The sequence below is a fragment of the Strix uralensis genome, chromosome 11, assembly GCF_047716275.1.
Source record: "Strix uralensis isolate ZFMK-TIS-50842 chromosome 11, bStrUra1, whole genome shotgun sequence".
Lineage (NCBI taxonomy): Eukaryota > Metazoa > Chordata > Aves > Strigiformes > Strigidae > Strix > Strix uralensis.
In genome coordinates, this window is record NC_133982.1 from 22184910 (window position 1) to 22205337 (window position 20428).

At 41.0% G+C, this 20428-nt stretch overlaps 1 protein-coding gene across 1 annotated transcript in view; it reads left to right on the plus strand.

The window, feature by feature from the left end:
- Positions 1–20027, plus strand: part of FBN1 (fibrillin 1) — a 160569-nt gene extending 140542 nt beyond the window's left edge. Inside the window, exons 52-66 of the mRNA XM_074880361.1 lie at positions 1850–1915; positions 2657–2773; positions 3128–3247; positions 4894–5016; positions 5447–5578; positions 6195–6320; positions 6881–7087; positions 7654–7779; positions 7981–8103; positions 9043–9159; positions 9944–10072; positions 10930–11049; positions 14413–14644; positions 15668–15842; positions 18749–20027. Of these exons, the coding sequence (XP_074736462.1) occupies positions 1850–1915; positions 2657–2773; positions 3128–3247; positions 4894–5016; positions 5447–5578; positions 6195–6320; positions 6881–7087; positions 7654–7779; positions 7981–8103; positions 9043–9159; positions 9944–10072; positions 10930–11049; positions 14413–14644; positions 15668–15842; positions 18749–19138 (2303 nt within the window). The 3' untranslated portion in view covers positions 19139–20027. The remainder of the gene's footprint in view (positions 1–1849; positions 1916–2656; positions 2774–3127; positions 3248–4893; positions 5017–5446; positions 5579–6194; positions 6321–6880; positions 7088–7653; positions 7780–7980; positions 8104–9042; positions 9160–9943; positions 10073–10929; positions 11050–14412; positions 14645–15667; positions 15843–18748) is intronic.
- Positions 20028–20428: the final 401 nt, after the last annotated feature.

The following is a 20428-nucleotide window of genomic DNA, read 5'->3' on the forward strand; positions in this document are numbered from 1 at the left end:
TGAAGGAAAGCCTCCCTGGACTGTTGCTAAAGAAACACTTTCCTTTATTAGTATCCTTTGTAAGACCAAGTAGCTAGGCATCAAGCAAGTCAACAGGCGTTTGTACCATCATGGTGCAATTTGCTGAACGGACTTTAATTCATGCTGACAAATGTGGTTAACAGCATTACTGGTTTCAGCAATACATTAATACAGTTCGTTTCATTAATAAGTCATGTAGATGTTTTGCAGACAATCCGCATAAAAGCCAAGGGAAGAAAAGAGAATCAGATGTGCCAGTTGCAATATTCCTCCTAGGCTTATTGCCTGTGCATGTTTCATTCCGTTGCCCTGGAGCATTTGAACCAAAGTCAGTTGGAAAAGCATGGTATACATCACAGAATTTCCTTGAAGTGTCAGCACATATATTTTTCACAGTCTGTTCTCGAAGGATGATATCAAGACTGTTTTTCTCATCTTTTAAAAAAGAAATAGCTTTAAGATACCCGAGTCTGGGAAATCTATGTCTTGGCACGTCACGGACAGTGGAATTGTTTTGTTCTTTTAAAAAATTACTCAGTTGTTATCTCATGCATGTTCTCCATCATATGCTGTTTGAATGCAGGCTGGTAAGCTCAAGCACATGTACCACCTGAGTCTCCTGAAGGCTTGAGCAACAGGCAGGTTTTGTGCTACCCAGCTGCACAGGGCTGACTTTGCCACTCAGGGCCTAGCAGTGTGCCAGACGCTTTGTTGCGTTCAGTGCCAGTGTGCATCTACATTTAGTTCTATTTTGTTCAACTTCAGCAAAGATCAGCTAATGTATTTTAACTAAAGAAAGCATAACATTTGTTATGTCTATGACTGTAGTGTACTGCCGCACTGTACACCTCTTTACAGCCTACTGAATTTGCCAAAGAAAAAGTGAATGCTTGTCAAGGGTTCTGTGATGTTCTGAGCATGGTTAGTAGAGAATACGCTCAGCAGCGTCTTGAGATTTTTTGAATTACAGACCTGCATCCATCTATCTGCTCAAGATACAGTTTAGAGGAGAAAGGTAGAAGGTTAGTTTCAGCTGCAAGACTTGTATTTTTTGTGTGTGTGTCAGACACAAAACTAGAGTTTCTGAAGCTGAAGGGCCTTTATGATTACATGCATCCTTACTGCATTTTGGTCCACCAGAGTGAAAATTTAGGATTTCTTATTTATTCTACTGTCAAGAAGATACCAGGTGATTTGCACAGGTAAGAAAGTACATACCTTCTGCAAGAAAAAATAGAGAATGAATTTTTCTCAAAAGACTTACATCATCTTTAAATCTTCAAAAACTACACAGAAAACCCTGTGGATTTGGAAACTGAGTGGTGACTTCACTCTAAGATGAACATAGAAATTTTACTCTCAGCCTACCTGTAACAACATCATTACTTTAGGACTAGCGATTAGCATGCTTTAAGAAGCTCCTGATTGGTGACTACAGATTAAATTGTGTCGTCTTCAGAAAATGTAGGAAATCTTGCATTTACAACAAAAAAGAATGCAGTCACTAGTGTTGATACTTTTAAAATTGATATATTGCATTAGTTTTCTCCTTAAAGGAAGTTAAATAATGATGATTATTCACAGGATTTTACATACATACATACAGGAGGTCAGATGCAATGTAAAGCGAGCATACAGTTTTTATGTGAATGTAAGATTAAATTCTAAGTTTATACATTTGCATACTATATTTCTGGACCGGAACGTGAGGAGGATGAATTGGTATCAGTGGTTACTTATGTAGCTTGTAAGTAATGCTGATCACCAAGATAGAATTTAACATATGGTTTGATTTTTTTAATTTTTTTTTTTTTTTTTTTTTTTACAGAGGCATTCAGACAGATTTGTCCGTTTGGAATTGGCATCCTTGTTGGACCTGGTGATGCAAGACTGGGTAAGTGCCTGCACTGCACGATGCTGTGGTTGCATCAGTATGCCATTTTCTACCCATAAGCCATTCTCCCTTTCAATTGAGAATAACATCTCTGCAGCTACTTCCAAAAGCCATGAATTGTGGAAACTTCTATACTTTTATTTTTTTCAATTATTCATACCAGTTTTAAATTCAAGCTTGAATATCTCATATATCAGAAATTAAACTTCTTTTAGAGTAGCATATTTGGCTTGTTAATGTCTGCTGAGCAGAGTTGCTAGGAAACTTATGAAGGATTTAGAGAATGGATCACATAGCATACCTGTCTTTTCTTATACAATATATGTAGCCTGTTTACAGTAAATGGTTTTAATCCTCTAGAAGTGCAAACCACAGTTTCCCAGTTCCCTTCAGTACATTCTGTTCTCTCCCAAGACAAACAGCACTTCAGCCTTATTGGCAAAAGTTTTCATTTAAGGAGTGCTGTATGACTACTGCTTTTCATATCTACTCCTCTCCCTGTAGCCCCAGTCAGAAAGGTTTTTTATCTGACATTTAGAATCAGTTTCTTTTCTGCATTCTGAAAGCTGTCCTGCAAGACAAAGTCTATGCCCTTGTCCTAATATATCAAAATTCAAATATTAGTACTGTTTTTGTAATCTCTGGAGTATTTCTTACCAGAAATACACTTGTTCTTTGAGAGAAGTCTAAAAACACATGAAGTCAATCACACTTACTGTGTTGTTTGTGTTTCTGGTTAAGATGTGGATGAGTGCCTTGATCCAGATAACTGTAAATTTGGGCAGTGTATCAACACAGATGGGTCTTTCCGCTGTGAGTGTCCGTATGGTTACATACTACAAGGAGCTCAATGTGTGGGTAAGTATAGCTGTTTCATCTTCCATTTTAAAGCATCTCCTGAATTGCTAAGTATGGCATTAAGGAGTAGTGGGGTTATATTATTCTAATGTTGTGGAGTCTCCATATCTGCTGGTGCTTAAAACCTGCCAGCGCAGGACCTGAGCAGTCTGCTCCAAGCTGGTCCTGCTCTGGCTGAGTGTTTGACCCAGGTAACCTCTAGCAACCCCAAATTCTGCTAGGTGTCAGTGACTCTAATTAAGTAACTAAATTGGATTTTGTATTTTTGTATTTTTTTGGTTGTACATCAACAGATTTTCTACCTTTTTAGTTGAGTATAACCATGTATTCTTGCCTTGATTTAACTGCTTGCAGATACTGATGAGTGTGCTGTTGGAAACCCATGTGGAAATGGAACTTGCAGGAATGTGGTGGGAGGTTTTGAATGCACCTGTGTTGAGGGATTTGAGCCTGGACCAATGATGACCTGTGAAGGTGAGACTCCCATGTATTAAGGAGTGTCATTGTAGTTGTATGCTGAAACAGTTCCCTGATTTCGGAGACTATTGAGGAGAGTAAAGTGGCTTAAAAAGAAAAATATGGACATTTGGAACAATACATCTTTATCTGAAACAGAAAAGTAGGTTCCTCTTTCCTGTATCCGCCTTGAACTGTGGTACCTTTTTCTAACTGGAGGTTGGGTGAACAGGCTTTCAGGTAGTATCTGTTAAGGGACTGCCCAGAGAGGAGCATATTGGGATATGGTCTCTCCAGAACAGTCCCCAGAAGTGCTGCTTATTGTGTGTATGGCTTTTGCTTACCTCCTAGATGACCCTTGAGTAAAGAGAGTCACTGTGGATGATGAAAATAGAAAATGGGCTGCTTGGGTTTGTTAAGGAAAAAACAGGAAACAAAACAGAAAATATAAATTTGGTACTAGACAATTACCATGCTACCCATAGGTTCAATATTTTTCATGCTCTGGTCTCTCATTTCAAAAACAAAAATTTGAAAATGCACAAAGAGGGGAGGAGTAAGGAAGATCAGAGTCATAGAAGGGACACGCAGAAAATTAATTAGACTAGAATTTTTGAGTGTGGAAAATGTGGTTGAAGAAATACATGATTTAAATTTATAAAGCCACAAGTGGTAAAGGTACCAAAAATAGAGGGAACATGTTAGACAAAACCAAAGCAAACATTTTTATATGCATAGTACTTAGGTTGCGGAACTCTTTGCTGCAGAATATTAGTGAGGCCACAAGTATAAATTGACCCAGAAAGAGATTGTACAAATTTGTGTGGGAATCCATCAGTGGAAATTAAGCTTTATAGTTTGGTTGTGGCTTTTGGCTGTGGAAGTCCTTAACTGAGAGGCTGTGTCAGGGGAAAGATCTCTGCATACGTAGTATGGTTTTTTTAAATACTCATCTCGTCCTGTTACAACCAAAGAGAGGAGAACGTCCTGGGACATTCTGACACTCTCTTCAGACCTGACACAGCTGTTCTTAAATTATCTGCCACAATCTATTTGTTTGCAAGCCCGTACAAAAGAATGCTTCTATTTTTGCATCAGCTTGCATTAGTTTTATATACCGTTAGAGCTTCATTCACTTCCCTATGGAATTTGGGTGAAAGCTCAAATTGCAGCGGAGTTGTTAGTGGAGTACATAAACATCATTATATAGCAGTAATTACTCAGGTAGCCCAGAGCGTATGTAAATGCACTTCAGAATAATGTTTCTAGTAAGGATATTGTTTTATGGAATTCAGTTTATGAAGAAGATGAATTAGTGCATCTAGAATTTAAAAATAAAAACCGAGCCGAGATGTGGAAAAGATACAGTTTAAACCGAGCCAGTATTTTTTCAGCGTGGATCTTGAAATTATTTCCATTGGCTGCTTGCCATTGAAGATATTGAAACTTCAGGTAGCTGTGCAAACATCCTGGCACATCTGGTGCCTGCTTCTATACAGAAAGCCATAATGAGTAGAACCATGGGTCCCCAACTATTAAAATTTAGCCTTCAGTAAACTGGGATCTGTCGTATTGCCCGTACCTAAAACCTGTGCACTCAAGTCTGCTCAGTTTCACAAAAGCATGTTTCACTTTCCCCATGGTCTTTGTTGCTCCAAATCCAGATGTCAACGAGTGCATTCAGAACCCTCTGCTCTGTGCTTTCCGTTGCGTGAACACTTATGGATCCTACGAATGCAAGTGCCCCGGGGGGTATGTTCTGCGAGAGGACCGGAGAATGTGCAGAGGTAAAGCTCCTACCAGACTCTCACAGTTACGAGATAATGATTTCAAGTTCCTGCAGGGGTAGGGCTCTGACTCAGTGCACTATTGGGCCAGAGTTTTAATCCCAGGAAGTAACTGAGTCAGAAAGAATTTGGGATGAAATGCTATGGTTTGCATTACGCAGTTGATTGTATTAGCCCTGTCCTGCCCGTAAACCTAGACATCTGCATAAAGTGAGGTCATATCAGATGATACGGTTTTGTCTTGCCCTGAAAATGGGCATTTGGGAAAAATCAATTTGCTCTAGGCTAGTATATCTTATGGTTAGTTTAGCACAATAAAAGTATGTGTAGAGTTTGATTACAATTGAAATTCCAAAGTCAGAATTTACTATTGTGAATTTCCAGGATCGTCTCTCTCTCTATATAATGAAGTCTAAACCTTGTGTTTTAGATCAGAATGAGTGTGAAGAAGGAATTCATGACTGCGACTCAAAACAGATGGAGTGCAAAAACCTAATTGGCACCTATATGTGTATCTGTGGACCAGGTTATCAGCGCAGACCAGATGGGGAAGGCTGTATAGGTAAGTGACACTGAAGTGTCGAAGCTCTTGAAACATACAGTTTCTCAGCAGAGCTGAAAATTTTGGATTTAACAAAGCATTAAGGTACTCAGGGGAAGAATTACACAACTACCTGTGCAATGGATCTACCAGTGCTATACACATTTTGCTTTGCTGTTCAGGCGTGCACACAGGTGGGCAGTAAGTAGAAACTCTAGATGTGGCTGTCTTCACAATCAGTTTGTACTGCTGATGCTGAGTTGCTCTGAGTGAAGAAAGTGGAGAATTGGGCCCATTGCTGTAAACTTGTTTATCTCTGTTAGTGTGAATGAGAGTAGATCTGAATTGTTCTTAAACTTCGAATGGCCTTCAGAAGTGCAGGTGTAACTATGAAAAATTTTGAAAACTAGTGAGGAATATATTGCAGAGAAAATGTAGTAACAAAATATATAATATTGTGAGCTAGATGGTCATCTTTTCTCTGAAAATTGAATAAAAGAGACTTTTTATTTAAAAAAAAAAATTATGCAATTTTTTGACCAGGCAGAATACACAGCTTAAGAACTCCATACAAACTTCTCTAACCTGCATTAATCCAGTAATGGACTTAATTTTTGTCATATAATTTTAAAAACAGATGAGAATGAATGTCAGACCAAACCTGGGATCTGTGAGAATGGCCGTTGTGTAAACACAGTGGGAAGTTACAGATGTGAATGCAATGAGGGATTCACGGTCAGTGATGCCCAGAACGAGTGCCTAGGTAAGCTGCACATTAACGCCCTAATGAACTATCACTTTGATAGCAGAAATTGTAGTTGAAATTAAACTCAGAAATGTATAGTGAGTAAATGTGCTCTTGAATTTGTATGCCTTCGGGAAGGGGCCTTTGTAAGTGCCCTCCTGCAAGTTCATTCTTCCAGACCCAGTACACCATGCTCACCATACGCCTGCTTCAGTCCCTCGGTTGGGTTGACTTGCTGTGAAAGCAGACTGGTAGTTTCAGTCAGCTGGGAATTGCTCTGCCTTTTCTTTGGTCCTGATTTTCAGCCAGTCCTCCTTCTCTGGGTTCAAACAGAAACGTGTATTTTTATAAGCATAATGTAACTTGTCTTCCACCTTTTGCTAAATTTCCTGTCTTATTTGTTTCCCTTAGACGTCCTGCTCTCTTTCTTACTACTGGTAGTCTTTCATTCTCAGTTCCACAGTTCCAGGGTGAAGTATGCCCTTTCTTTTATATTTCTGACTAAATTCCCAATATCTCATGACCCTCTGGAGGTCGTCACCATTAGGATTCTCTGTGATGCATAATTTGTCTTCCAGACAACAGGGAGGGCTACTGCTTCACTGAAGTCTTACAAAGTATGTGTCAAATCGGATCAAGCAACAGGAACTCTGTCACCAAGTCTGAATGCTGCTGTGATGGTGGCCGAGGCTGGGGGCAAAACTGCGAGGTCTGCCCCTTCCCAGGCACCGTGGCCTTCAAGAAGCTTTGCCCGCATGGCCGGGGATACATGTCTAATGGAGCAGGTACTGGCTTTTCTATTAAAGGCCCTCTTACACAATGCCAAATTAAGTGAAATTATAAACTCTCTTTTTATGTATTTGAACGCTGTGAGGTCCTAAATATTCTGCATATCAGTCGAAATTTCTGAGAGTTTTCATGTTGAGAGAGTACAGTCCTTTGGGAGGGTGCATAGCCCTGATGACAAGGCATCCATGCCAGCGTGAGAGAGATTTATTTTGCATGCTGGCTGATTGACATGCATTTGAATGTGTTGTAGGTACAGATTAAGAGCTGTTTGTGTACATGTAAGAAAAGTGATGTTTGATTTATGGAGGGTAATATATGTTCAGCTCCAGTTTTTCGCTTCCACTTAAGGCTTGTTCATTGCATTTGAAAGTTAGATTAATGCTGCATTCCATATTTTTCCACTTAATATTTCTCCTTAATCTGTGCAATATTTCATTATTTTATGTAATTTTTCTATTTTATGTAGGGTGTGGGTTTTTTTCACGTCAGGTCACATGAATCTATTGAAGTTGTATAAAATCAGTTCTTGTTCTATTGTAAACTAACCCTCATTTAATTACAGATATTGATGAATGCAAGGTTATTCATGACGTCTGCCGTAATGGAGAATGCATCAATGAGAGGGGATCTTATCGTTGTCATTGCAACCTTGGCTATACTACAGATATAACTGGCACTCTTTGCATAGGTAGGTTTTTCATTATGGTGTATGTATATAAAGTTTATTACTAAGTGGTGACTTGCAGAAGGAAATACAAAGATTTTGAAAAATGAGAAAAGAAAATGTCATTCATTAGGATGCTTTGATATCTATTTCCTGAGCATTTTGAAAAACATTATCACAAATCTTAGTTATCAGCGCTGAGGTATCTGGTTTTGCTTCTTCTAGATCTGAATGAATGTAACGAGTCCCCAAAACCTTGCAATTTCATCTGCAAAAACACAGAGGGGAGCTTCCAATGTTCATGTCCGAAAGGGTACATCCTGCAAGAAGATGGGAGAAGCTGCAAAGGTAAAAATCAAGAAAATAATTTACTGCAGAAACTCTGTGTTTCATAGACAAATACAAGGACATTTAAATGACATAAATCTGTCCCCTTGATTCATATGAGTATTTCCACTGAAGACAGTGGAAGTGGCCTGAACAGGATAGAGCTGGTGTTTCAGTTAGTTCTCTGATATTCTGGATGAACAGTAGATCCAGTGGAATTTTTGTAGGCCGATGGCAGCTGATCTTCAAAGAGTTCATAACCAATAGTAGATACGTTTGGTCTTGTTTTGGTAAGCAATGTTGGTTTAAGCCATATTTTTCAGTGAAAAAGGTGTCTTAATGGATGCAAAGAGGAGCATGGTTTGCAGTGCATTGTCCTGCATCAACAGAGTTTTAACCTACCACATCTGTAACATGCTGAATAAGGAACAGCAGTGCAGGAGAGATTTTGGAATGTTCATTATAATTTCATTTATTTACGTATCTTGGTAGCACAGATCTGACTGAAACCACACAATTTAGAGCAGCAATTTTAAACTTGGCATTGGAAATGACAGTGTACTTTGTCATTAGATTTAAATATTTCTTTTGAAGTAATAGCATGCTTCAGTGCAATACCATTTTGCAGTCTGCCACTGCTTCTCATGAAGATGGTGACTTCACATTTATTGACTGCCATAAGAGCAGACATTTATTATGTGACAGCATTTTTCAGACAGATGAGAGTGATGTATGTAATCCAGCATTAGCATGGACACTAGTGTAGCTCCAAAGTCCCATTCATTACATGAGGGGCTTCATATGAGAGGAACTGGAAGCCAGCGTGGAAAGTGAGATGTAGGTTCAAAAGGCTCTATTAGATACATTATTTATTTGCAGTCACTTCTCTCTAAGTCCAGCTGAACTGTCAGATCCTCCCCAGGGAACATAAGTGAAAGATGTTTTCTTGGGTTTTTTTAGATCTTGATGAATGTGCAACAAAGCAGCACAACTGCCAGTTTCTTTGCGTCAACACTATTGGGGGTTTCACTTGTAAATGTCCTCCTGGATTCACTCAGCACCATACAGCCTGCATTGGTAAGTGACATGGGAACATAGACACGGATTTGGGGTTTGTTACTGACTCTCATTCCAGAAGTAAAGTAGCAAGGAGGTGAAATTGGCTTCCTGAGAAACCAAATGGAAACACAGGCCAGGTTCAGATCCCAGTCCCACCAGATGAGAAGATACAAAGAGGCCCTTCCTCCTACCTTCCCTTGTTTTCATAATCTTTGTCTTTGAATTTTGTACTTGCAAGAATCAGACAGTAAAAACACCAATTTGTATTTCTTGCCTTACCCTTTCTTACCCATTGAGCAAAAAAAAATGGTTACATTTCTGTTCTTGTAGTTCATTGCAGGACTCACATTAGAGGTCAAGGTTTCTTGAAACAATAAGCATGAAACATACATTTCTGCAGTTGTCCTTTAAACACACCTATTATGTCTGTGGAAATGTACTACTTGCTGCAAAACACTCTTTCTGCTCTGCAAGTTGGATGTTGCTTGTGGCAATCTGATGATCCTGTGGTATTGGTGTGAATTTGGGGGTGTTTGAAGACTAGAACTTCAAACTCCATGTTCTTGGTGAAGAAAAGGAGTGTGTCCCTTCCCATAGGTATTGTTAGTGTTTTCAAATTAAAAAGAAGGTAATGTAAGCTCTCCTTCTGTAGTGCAAAATAAAAGATGGAGAGGGCAGTAAGACAGCTGCATTATCGATGTTTCTTTACCTCTTGTCACAAACTGTTCACTGTTGGTGTTGCTAAATGATCATCTTCACAACAAGGACTAAAAAGTAACACTCGGGCTTTGCTGTCTTTCAGATAATAATGAGTGTGCTACTGAAATCAATTTATGTGGGGCTAAGGGCATTTGCCAGAATACACCAGGAAGTTTTGTTTGTGAGTGTCAACGTGGCTTCTCACTCGATCAAACTGGGCTTAGCTGTGAAGGTAGGTACAACACACAGTGCATTTAACTTGGCCTTCTCCTGCTTTCCTTCATCTTCTCTCAGTCATACTTGTCATCCAGGGAGGGACCTATGGAGTAAGCACCAACACCTGTGGAGTAAGCATGTGTAGATTGAAGGGGAGTGGGATATGGACATTAAGCAGCAAGGTCATATTTCTCTCCTTGGGCATGAATAGATATATTGCAGGCTGCTAAAGAGCTGGACAGATATTTTCGGAGGAGACTTCAATTTAGCCTGAAATGTTTTAGTTTAAGCATCGTAAGTTCAGCGAACTTCCGTTGAATGGATTTCTGAGGCACTCACCAATGACAGGAAGTCTTGCATCTCCAAGGCGACCTGCTAAGGAGAAAATTCAAAGGCTGCAGACTTTATTCCTCTGGGTCCCTAGAGCCTCTAGAGCCTTCACCTGGGATGGAGTTTGGTTTGGTTTGAAAAGACATATCCTGGGATTCCCGGTTTGGATGCTTGAGTAAAAGCAAGGAACTGTCAGCTGTGGAGCTGGGAGACTTAGGAAGCTGGGAGCCTTAGGAAAGCCTTGGGGGTCCCATATACAAATGGCTTTCTGCTGTCTCTTCCATAACAGAATGCAAAAACCCTGAGAAGTGTGGCTGAATTTGAGCTTTCAGTGGTTTTCAGCCCTAAGTTACTTGTGGTGGAGCCAGAAATCCAAACCTGAAAGGCCCGAAGTGGTCTCCCAGCACTGGTCAGGTTTTGGAAGATCCTGAAATATACCTCTCTATATATAATTTATGAATATGATTATTTGTAACATACTTTTCAAATATAGCTTAATTTGAGCTTCTCTCCCAAAACTCAGAGTGTATCTCACCTTTTTAGATGTTGATGAATGTGATGGAAACCACCGATGTCAGCATGGCTGCCAAAATATAATTGGAGGATACAGGTGTAGCTGCCCACAAGGATATCTCCAGCATTACCAATGGAACCAATGTGTTGGCAAGTCACTTTTTTTAATTCATACATTAAAATGCATGTTACCTTTGTTAGCAGCAAGATGTGAAGGGCAATGTTGCAGTTTGCCATATTTTCTTTTTCTGATTATAATTTAATAAGTTCAGTGGAGTTTCATTACAAACGTGTGCTCCTGTGAAAGGCAGAGTGGATACGAAGCACCCAGTAGCCTTTGTCATGGTTTGACAAGTGTTCAAGCACAAAATTATCCTTGAGGGTGCTAGAAGTGGTATTGACTTTGAGGGAACTTGTGTTACTCATGTATTTTGTGGTCTGAACAAGGCAGTCTGACTCAGCCGTGCAACAGTCTCTGCCCAGACACAGGTCCTGTCTGAGAGCTGATGGTGGGTTGAACCTGGCAGATGCAGAACCACAAGTTTGGATTGTTAAACTGTAAAATTAAACTTCTGGCCCCAAGCATCTAAAATTGTATTGAAATCCTACTTGATCTGTGCTTTTATCACTCTTACAACACCTACAAGAAGGCTGCTGTGTTTAAGCCTCTTCTCTGTACAGAATTAACCATTTGTCATATTTGAGCAAAGCTGCTACTATCTGTCTAAAGATGCTTCCTTGCAGCTTTGGGATACAGTTTATACAAGTGTTTACAGGACAATTCTGGTTATAAATAACAAATGCTAGTGCTCTTCATTTATGTTAAGAAGTAAATACACTGGTGAATTACAATGCTGATTTCTTCTTTGTCTAAACTTTGGTTCTATCCCAAGTCTCCGAGCCCTCGTAGATGGGACTGCCTGTGCAAAGCATTGATGCTGGGTATGACTTGAGCAGACAGAACTGGGTCCTCTGCAGAAGTCATGGGAAAAGTCTGTGTGTGTTTCAGCAGTGTAGCATGTAGCGTATTCAAACAAGAGAAGCATCAATCATTTTTCCTCTAGTGACAGTTATGTGCATTTTTAGTCACATTTAATGGGCTTCATACAAGCTAGTCTTGCGTGGATACCCGGAGATGTGTTTGATGACCTCTTTGAGAACAAAGGGCTTCATAACTCTTTGTTTGGCTTTCTTTGCTTTCAGAAACATAAAAATGCCTTTGCTTGTTATCACTGTGGTGCTCTAGGGAGGTCTCTGCTTTTAATTATGCTTACCAAACCTCCTGACATTTTATACAGTCCTTGCTGTGACATTTGCTTGCTTGTGCTCATGCTCCACTACTCTATGCCTGTAACATACAAGAGAACAAGGAGGGACTGCAACCATATGGTGGTTTTGAATATTAATTAAACTAGCGGATCTTAGGGTTAAATTAGAATTTAATCTGCAGGAGGGTAGAAAAAAAACAAAACCCAGGACTGTCATGTCTGGCTGCTGGAGGACATTATGGAATCTGAAAAAGTGCAGCTCTCAGTTTTGGGAAACATCTTGGCTGTTTCCAAGCCTTCCTGGGTGATAGCATTTAACTAAGTGTATTTCCAAACCAGGTGTGCCCTGTTATTCCAGCTTTTGAGCCTATTGACTACTGTTTAGATTTTATGAAAGGAATGTCAGTTTCAAAATGCACAAGCACGGGTATTTCCCCCACTGAAAGAAAGGCTTCAACCTTGGCACCACAAGTGCTGATCACCAGAAACTTCACCAGGGAAGATTACACTGAGAGCCACCACTGGGGAAGGACTCAGCTAGCACTTCCACCTTCTTGGACATGGGGCAGTCCAGGCAGAAACTCAAAACTGCAGGGAAGGAGGCTTGGTTTCCTCTGTCCCCATGGCATCTCTCCTTCCTGCTGAAGCTGAGCACTACAGAGCTACATGTTGCAGAGCACAGAGCCCAGGAGAGCAACAGCACAGCTCATGCAGAGTCTGAGGCTCCCATAGCTGTTTGTTTCACTTTTTTTTCATTTTTTTCTTCCAACAGTCATGCAAAATATGGGAACTAACCTCACTAGTTTCCACACTCTTGCTGCTGTGGAGTGAGGCAAAGTGAGCATATATCCTCATGGTGCAGTAACTTTCTGTGTCCCAAACGTGCATTTATGATGTTGACATAATTGCTGTGTTACGTATGACAAATATTGAAACATCACTTTAAGTTAATGGCAAAACTCCTACAGGCTTTGGTAACACAGAATTCAGCCCCAGGTTTTAATACCTTGTGGTCTCCACATGTTCACATTGTAATGTCTGTAACTGTATATGCTTAAGATACTTATCTAGATCTCCTGGGTATGCCACAGGGGAAGAATACATGTAATAGGTTTTTCCGTGACAATTCCTTCATATTCCTTGGCAATCCCAATTCTGCAAACAGTTTGTGTCTTTTTTAGCTTACTTAATGAAGTGTTCAGGGACTTTTGATGTTGCTGCAACACATATTTAGATAATCACTGAAGAATGCTTTGGTTCCTCCCATGTCTTGTGCTGTGTGTGACTGCATCTCCTGCCCAGGCAATTCTGTAGTGCACCATGCTGTAAATCAGGCTGCAAGAAGAAAAGAGATTGCTTTTAAACAAAGAACAAACAGCCACATTGTTTGGAAAAAGACAATAATGCTCTGAATTAGTACTTACTCTCCTGTAACCTAGATGCTTAGGTCAGAGATGCTGCTCTGTGTTTTACATTTTATCCATATAGTGTCCAGATGGCATTTCTTATGCATGTACACACACATGCAGTGCACATATGCAGTTGTTTTATCACAGAAAATGGGGAACAATAGCATTCAGAATGTTTCAAAGCAATTTGCTACATCAAAAAAGTTCAGACCATCTCCATTTAAAAAACTAGCCATTTACGGTAAATAAGCCTGAACTGACCTCAAACTCCTACAGTGCTGCACTTGGGAAGTTTGGAAAAGGGCTGGCTCAGAATGTGGCAGTCTTGTATCTACAGCTGCTTTTATTTTTACTTTACTATTTGTTCCTGTACCTTACCTGTACCTTGTATTTAAATGTGAGTGTGTAGGGGGAGGGATTTTCAGTGCCTGGACAAGGTGTCAGATCTTGCTTCCTTACTCTTTTTCCTTTAATGTTGAATAGCATTATGAACATGGGATTACTGGACCAGACTGTTGGCTGTACAAAGTTTTATTCTTCTCAGTTGTTTCTGGAACAAAAAAAAAGTTGCCTCCTGCTTCTCTGCTCTCCAGAGCATGAGCTGACGTGGCATGAAACATCTGTAGAGTAGCCCAAATGTTGCTCTGTTGTATGGTTGTAGTCATCTCCTGGCGACTGCTGCCCTAGCCAAGGGTGAGGCCAAGCCCTGTTCTCCGTTTCTGTCCATCCGATGTGGCAGCACGTTTAGCAACAGTCAAGCACAACCTTGCTGAAGGGGTAGGTTAGACTACACCTGAGAGTAAAAGTTAACATGGTATGTTCTGCTTCTTTTCCAGATGAAAATGAATGTCTCAGTGCACACATTTGTGGAGGAGCATCTTGCCACAATACTTTGGGAAGCTATAAATGTATGTGCCCTACCGGATTTCAGTATGAACAGTTTAGTGGAGGTTGCCAAGATATCAATGAATGCGGTTCTGCACAAGCCCCATGCAGTTATGGTTGTTCAAATACTGAAGGTGGCTATGTCTGTGGATGTCCACCTGGTTACTTCAGAATAGGACAAGGGTAAGGGATTCTCATTTTAAACTAACAGACATAAAGGGGACATAATCCGCTCCTTTCTCTGTAGTGTGGAGCAGCAGAACCGGGGGGATTGTCACCAATGAAAGAGGGATAGGATTGTGGAGGTGCTCAAGAGTTGGATGCACCTGCTGATTTTGGAGATGAGAGAGGGGAAAGGTAACCAAGGGAAGGGAGCAGTGTGGTTTTAATGCTTGATGAAATTTGGTCAGGTCTACCAGGTTCAATCATCTCTTTCAAGCTACTGCTTTCACCTCCTGCACGCCCCAGCAGCTAGACAAGTTCTCTGAGCTTGCCGCTTGGGAGCTCACATACCTCACTGTGATTTGTGGTGTATCACTTGTCTGCTTTAAAAAAAAATAATAACAACACCCCCTGCCAGCTCCAAAGACAAATGATATTATACAAGTGGCTTCACCCACTGGTTAGAATAACAATTCTGTATGCTCTTACGTTCTTATATGTTCCATATTCTTCTGTGTTCCAAATGAATAATTTTTTTAAATAAATGACTGCTTTATCAAGAAAACCAATTTTCACTTGTCCCAGTGGTAGTGTTAGGGTTGTGCATCATGTAGGACCAAGCAAGTCAAATGGAAAGCAGAAAGATTGTGGCTTAAATTGTACAAGTGACTAAAAACTTTGGGATACATTATGAAAGATTTTTAGATTTTTCAGCAGTTTCTGAAAATTGGTCTCTTTTAATGTATTCCAGGTTGGATAACAGGAATTACTAACAACTTCTCAGAACTAAAGCCTGTGTTTTTAAAACTGTTAAATATTGGCAGGCCTCTCTTAGGCAAAGCCTCATGGAGCTAGGTTCTTGACATCAGAGGTAGCTGCATCGTGATTCAGTGAGAATTTTATCTGTTGACTTCAACAGAAATTCTCCCTAGGAAATGAGTGCAACATAATTGCTTTATTATTTGTATTTGTAGTCTCCCAAATTCAGCTTTTGATAATATCTATATCTCACTGAAATTAATTTTTAATTTCTTCCTTCCTCAGACACTGTGTTTCTGGAGTGGGGCTAGGCAAAGGTCAAGGACAAGAACTTTCGCTCAGTGGAGAAGTAGATGACAACTCCCTCTCTCCAGAAGCTTGCTATGAATGTAAAATCAATGGCTATCCCAAGAGAGGAAGGAAGCGCAGAAGCACTAATGAAACTGCAAATGAAGCAGAGGTAATTGACCTTTTTTGGGCGAAAGGGTTTGCAGTTGTCCTGTGAAAACCAGTCTCAGAAGATGGTGTGCCAGGAGACAATCCCACAGGAAAAATGTACACCCCAAACAAAGTAGACAAAGAGCTGGTTTTGGATGTCAAGTAGTCTGTGTGTGGGCTTTCTGAAGTTGTTCACTGTCATAAGGCAAAGGTCATCCTCTGAAGCCCCTGCACACCTTATATCTATGTCGCATCAAACACTAAAATAAATGCCCATCCAGCTGTCTAGAGAGCAGTCCACTCTCCAGAAAAGCAGGGTCTTGATGTCAGAGGAGAGTGGTATATAAAACGTTTGTGTGACCTTGTGGCCAGAAAGGCAGGACGTGCTGGTCAGGGTGGATGTGGACCCTGCCAGGCAGCACCGTGTGGTGTATCTGGGGCTGGAGCCCTCTCCAGAGCAGATGCAGAGCTCTGGACACAAACACCTCACCTGGAGGGAGTCCAGGGCTGCTGTCCTTCCTGGGCTTGGCCAGACCCTTGCAGTCAGTCACCCAGGTTGCTGTCCTGGGGCCAAGGCTGCCAGCGAGGCTGCGCACAGGGCTCGCCACTGGCCCAGGCAGCAGAACAGGAGGCAGAGCTTCATTTGTCATTACTAGAAGGTTGCTGGGGAGAGAGGCAGGTTTCCATTTGCCTACGAGTTGGATAATTGTGTCATCTATACTACACATCTATGCTCTACAGTCCAGAGGAGGCCACAGAGATGATCAGAGGGCTGCAGCACCTCTCCTGTGAGGACAGGCTGAGAGAGTTGAGGTTGTTTGGCCTGGAGAAGGTTCTGGGGAGACCTTATAGTGGCCTTCCAGTACTTAAAGGGGACTACAGGAAAGATGGGGAGGGACTTTTTACTGGGCATATAGTGAATAGGACAAAGGGTAACAGTTTTAAACTGAAAGAAGATGGATTTCTATTAGATATTAGGAAGAAATTCTGTACTAAGACACTGATTGAGACACTGGCACAGGCTGCCCAGAGAAGCTGTGGCTGCCCCCTCCCTGGCAGGGTTCAAGGCCAGGTTGGACGGGGCTTTGAGCAACCTGGTCTAGTGGAAGGTGTCTCTGCCCATGGCAGGGGGGTTGGAACTAGATGATCTTTAAGGTCCCGGCCAACCCAAACTATTCTATGATTCTGTGATTCTATTGCAATGCTTGCACAGCTCCACTTCTTCCTAGCTTTTGTCGTTGGCTTCTCCTAATTGACCAAATATTAATAGGTGATTTCAGCACTTTTATTTATGTGAAAAGTAGTCTACTGTGTGACAGGTTTTGTCTTTATGAAAAGGACAGACATCCCTTTTCACTCATCCTTGGGTGTTAGCTAGTGTTTCTCAAAAAAGCATTAAAGTAAATCCTTCACCAAACTCCCCCTGCTGGGGTTTGTTCTGAATTGATCACAACAGTGAGACACAATGGGATGGAGGTGGTTGTAATTGTTTGTTTTTCAGTGGAGCTTCCAGCACCACACCTCCTAGTATGAGTGCAGAGGTCATGACAAAGCATGATCTTGTAATGTGTAATGTTACTGTAGTCCCTCCTGTGCTAAATTCAGACTCCTTGCATTACCTGGGGAGTCCCACATTGACTTATTTCAACTTCTTGTAACATAAAGTCAGAATTGCCCAGTCTGGTCATCCAATGCAATGTCCAGCACAAGTCACTGGATTTAAACCTTATTGTTCACATTAATTGTATACAGAATTCAGGAAACTCTATAAACAGCTTGTAGGAGAAGTGTCACCAAGTCCACAGTCATTTGACTTCTCACTTCTTCATCCCGTCTAAGGTGACAGTGATGTTAGAGGGATCTGCCCTGACCTGGCCAGAGAAGCAGCAGGTCATGGCAGGTCTCTAGACCGTGCAGATACTCAGCTGAAAGTACGTGTCTGAGTGTGCAAACGTGTGTGCGTCGCATTCTAAATATAACCAAGGGATGCTGAGCACTCTTGTAAAATGTGGCCACACCATCACTACTCTGAGCTAAATGTCACCTGTACTCTCTGCTCACGTGCGTGCTCTTCCACGCACAAATACGGGGGGTTCAGGAGCCTGTTAGCTGCTTCCATTAGGCACTCAGTGTGTGGCACTCTGCTGATACAGGAAGACAGGAGAGTGCTTTTGCCCAAAAGTGTGTGGACGTTTGATTTTGAGCAGAGTGGGTTTGTAAACTGTTTCTTCAGTGTGTTTCAGTACTCTCTGTGATTAGTGCTGGATTTGTCTCAGAGGTGACATAGAACTTCCCTTGCTTTCCAAATGAAAATGTTACAGCTGATGTGCTGTCTGAAATGTTACCATTCTGCCCCTGCAGCGTGACTCATGCACAGGGGACTCAGAGGGAGCCCAGTTACCATCACTCAGAGGTGAGGGGCGATGCTGCTTTCCCAGCACCCCGCTGCACCCAGGGGCCGCCCCGGCTCCACACCTGAACAAAGCAAATCTTGCAAAGCAGAAAACTCCCACCTAAATGATGTGCCTCCCCCACAGACCCTGCTCTCTTCTGCAGACTGTTGTTCATGTTAGCTTGTGGTTCCCCTGGTAGAGAGATGGCATATGCCTTTGCTGCTCTCCTTGTAGGAGACTGGTGGTGGACTCCAAGCATGGAGAGGCTTTGTTTGTCAGACAGGGGGACCCACACGCAGAAGCTTTCAGTGCGTGTCTCAGGCTTCTGTTACCCACGCAGGGACAGGGACAAAGACTGTGTTTTATCCTGACAAGTCCTAGGCCCATAATAGTGGATTTGACAGATGATATTACAGACCCTCCTTTTTAAAAATATCTAATTAATAATGAATGAGCTGGGTAAGAAATACATACATGTAGGCTCATGTGAAATGCTCTCTGACAAAGCCAACTAACATCGTTTGTTCTTGTGCAGGATCAGCAGGAGCTGGAGCCGCCAATCAGTCTTGCCAGCTGGGATATTGAGAAAGCAGCAGTCTTCTCCATCAACATCTCGGATCTCAGTAACAAAGATCGCATCCTGGAACTGCTTCCTGCCCTCACAACACTGACAAACCATAACCGATATTTAATTGACTCCGGAAATGAAGACGGTTTCTTTAGAATCAATAAGAAGGACGGGATAAGTTACCTTCATTTCACAAAGAAGAAGCCAGTGCCTGGAAACTATTCATTACAAATCAGTAGTATTCCACTCTATAAAAAGAAGGAACTTAACCAGCTTGAAGAGAAACATGACAAAGACTACCTCAGTGGTGAGCTGGGAGACAACCTGAAAATGAAAATTCAGATATTGCTTCATTAATTCATCAACCAAAGACCAAATAATTCAACCAAAGATAGATAGGTAGGACTGAATATTCCTCCCAATCAGATTCTCCATATCATAGGTACAATCTTACATGAGTACATTTGTATGAACGAGCACTATTATATTATTACATAAACAAGGTACAGGATGAATACCCTAGCTCAAAACAACCACTTTCTCAGGCTTTTAAGTGTAGCTGAGCTACCTTGATATGTTGAATCTTGAAAACTGGGACTTTTATCATTGGAAGTTGGCCACTGATGCTGAGACGCGTCATCATTTCAGCAGAGGTACAAGAATGTGCTTTCAACTGATGGACAGCTCTATTTTTGTAATTCCTAAACTTTGCTTCTCCAACTACAACTTACTAGGTCAGCCATTTATGATATCCATTTGGTGCTAGTAAATTTTCAACCTAGATTTATAAATGCACTGTAATATTTACACAACTTAGAAGCCAAAATTGCCATTATTCAGTCTAAATACTTCAATCAACCAAAGTTAGCTCAGTAGTTTATCTCAGTTATGCCTATAATACAATACATGTAAATTAAGTGTGTGTATACTGTAATCATGCTATTTTTATCAATGAAGCATTTGTAAACTAGATTAATAATACCCTTAATGTGAGGGTTTGTAATGGTGCTTATAAGACCAACTACTTGTTAACTGTATACACAAACCTGATGATAAAGTTTCTGTGACTTGCCAAAATGCACTGAGGTCAGTAGGGACCATTAAACATTCTCAAAAGTCAGATGACAATCAGTGCCATCCTACACCATGACATTATGTAACGTGTCAAGAGTACCCACAGTCATTCATATCAACAAGGGTTCAATGTCATAAATGTCACAATAAAACAGTTTTTTTTTTAGTTTATTCTGTGGCCTTGTGTTCTTGCTAAAAGTGTGATAAACTGCATTCTTATGTTTCAGGCATTGTTGGTAGGGTCGGTTGTACATCTGTCTGTGTGCACAGGTGATTTCTCCTTGAAGGTGTGCTGCTGCCACTTGTTCATTCTTCATGCAAAGGAAGAACGGAAGAAATACAGAAACCTTCACAAATCTGAACAGCAGTGGACCTCTGTCAAATTACTGTGTGGCTTCAGAAAGCAAGTTAGAACATTTCCAATGACTTGACCTGAATAATCCTGCCAATATGTAACTTTGATAGCCAAAACATGCAGAAATGGATATTAAATCATTATACAGAAACCACATTTAATCAATTTGAAAAGTCTTGTTTGCTAAAACTGCCCTGACTTAAGATATTCCATTCTTC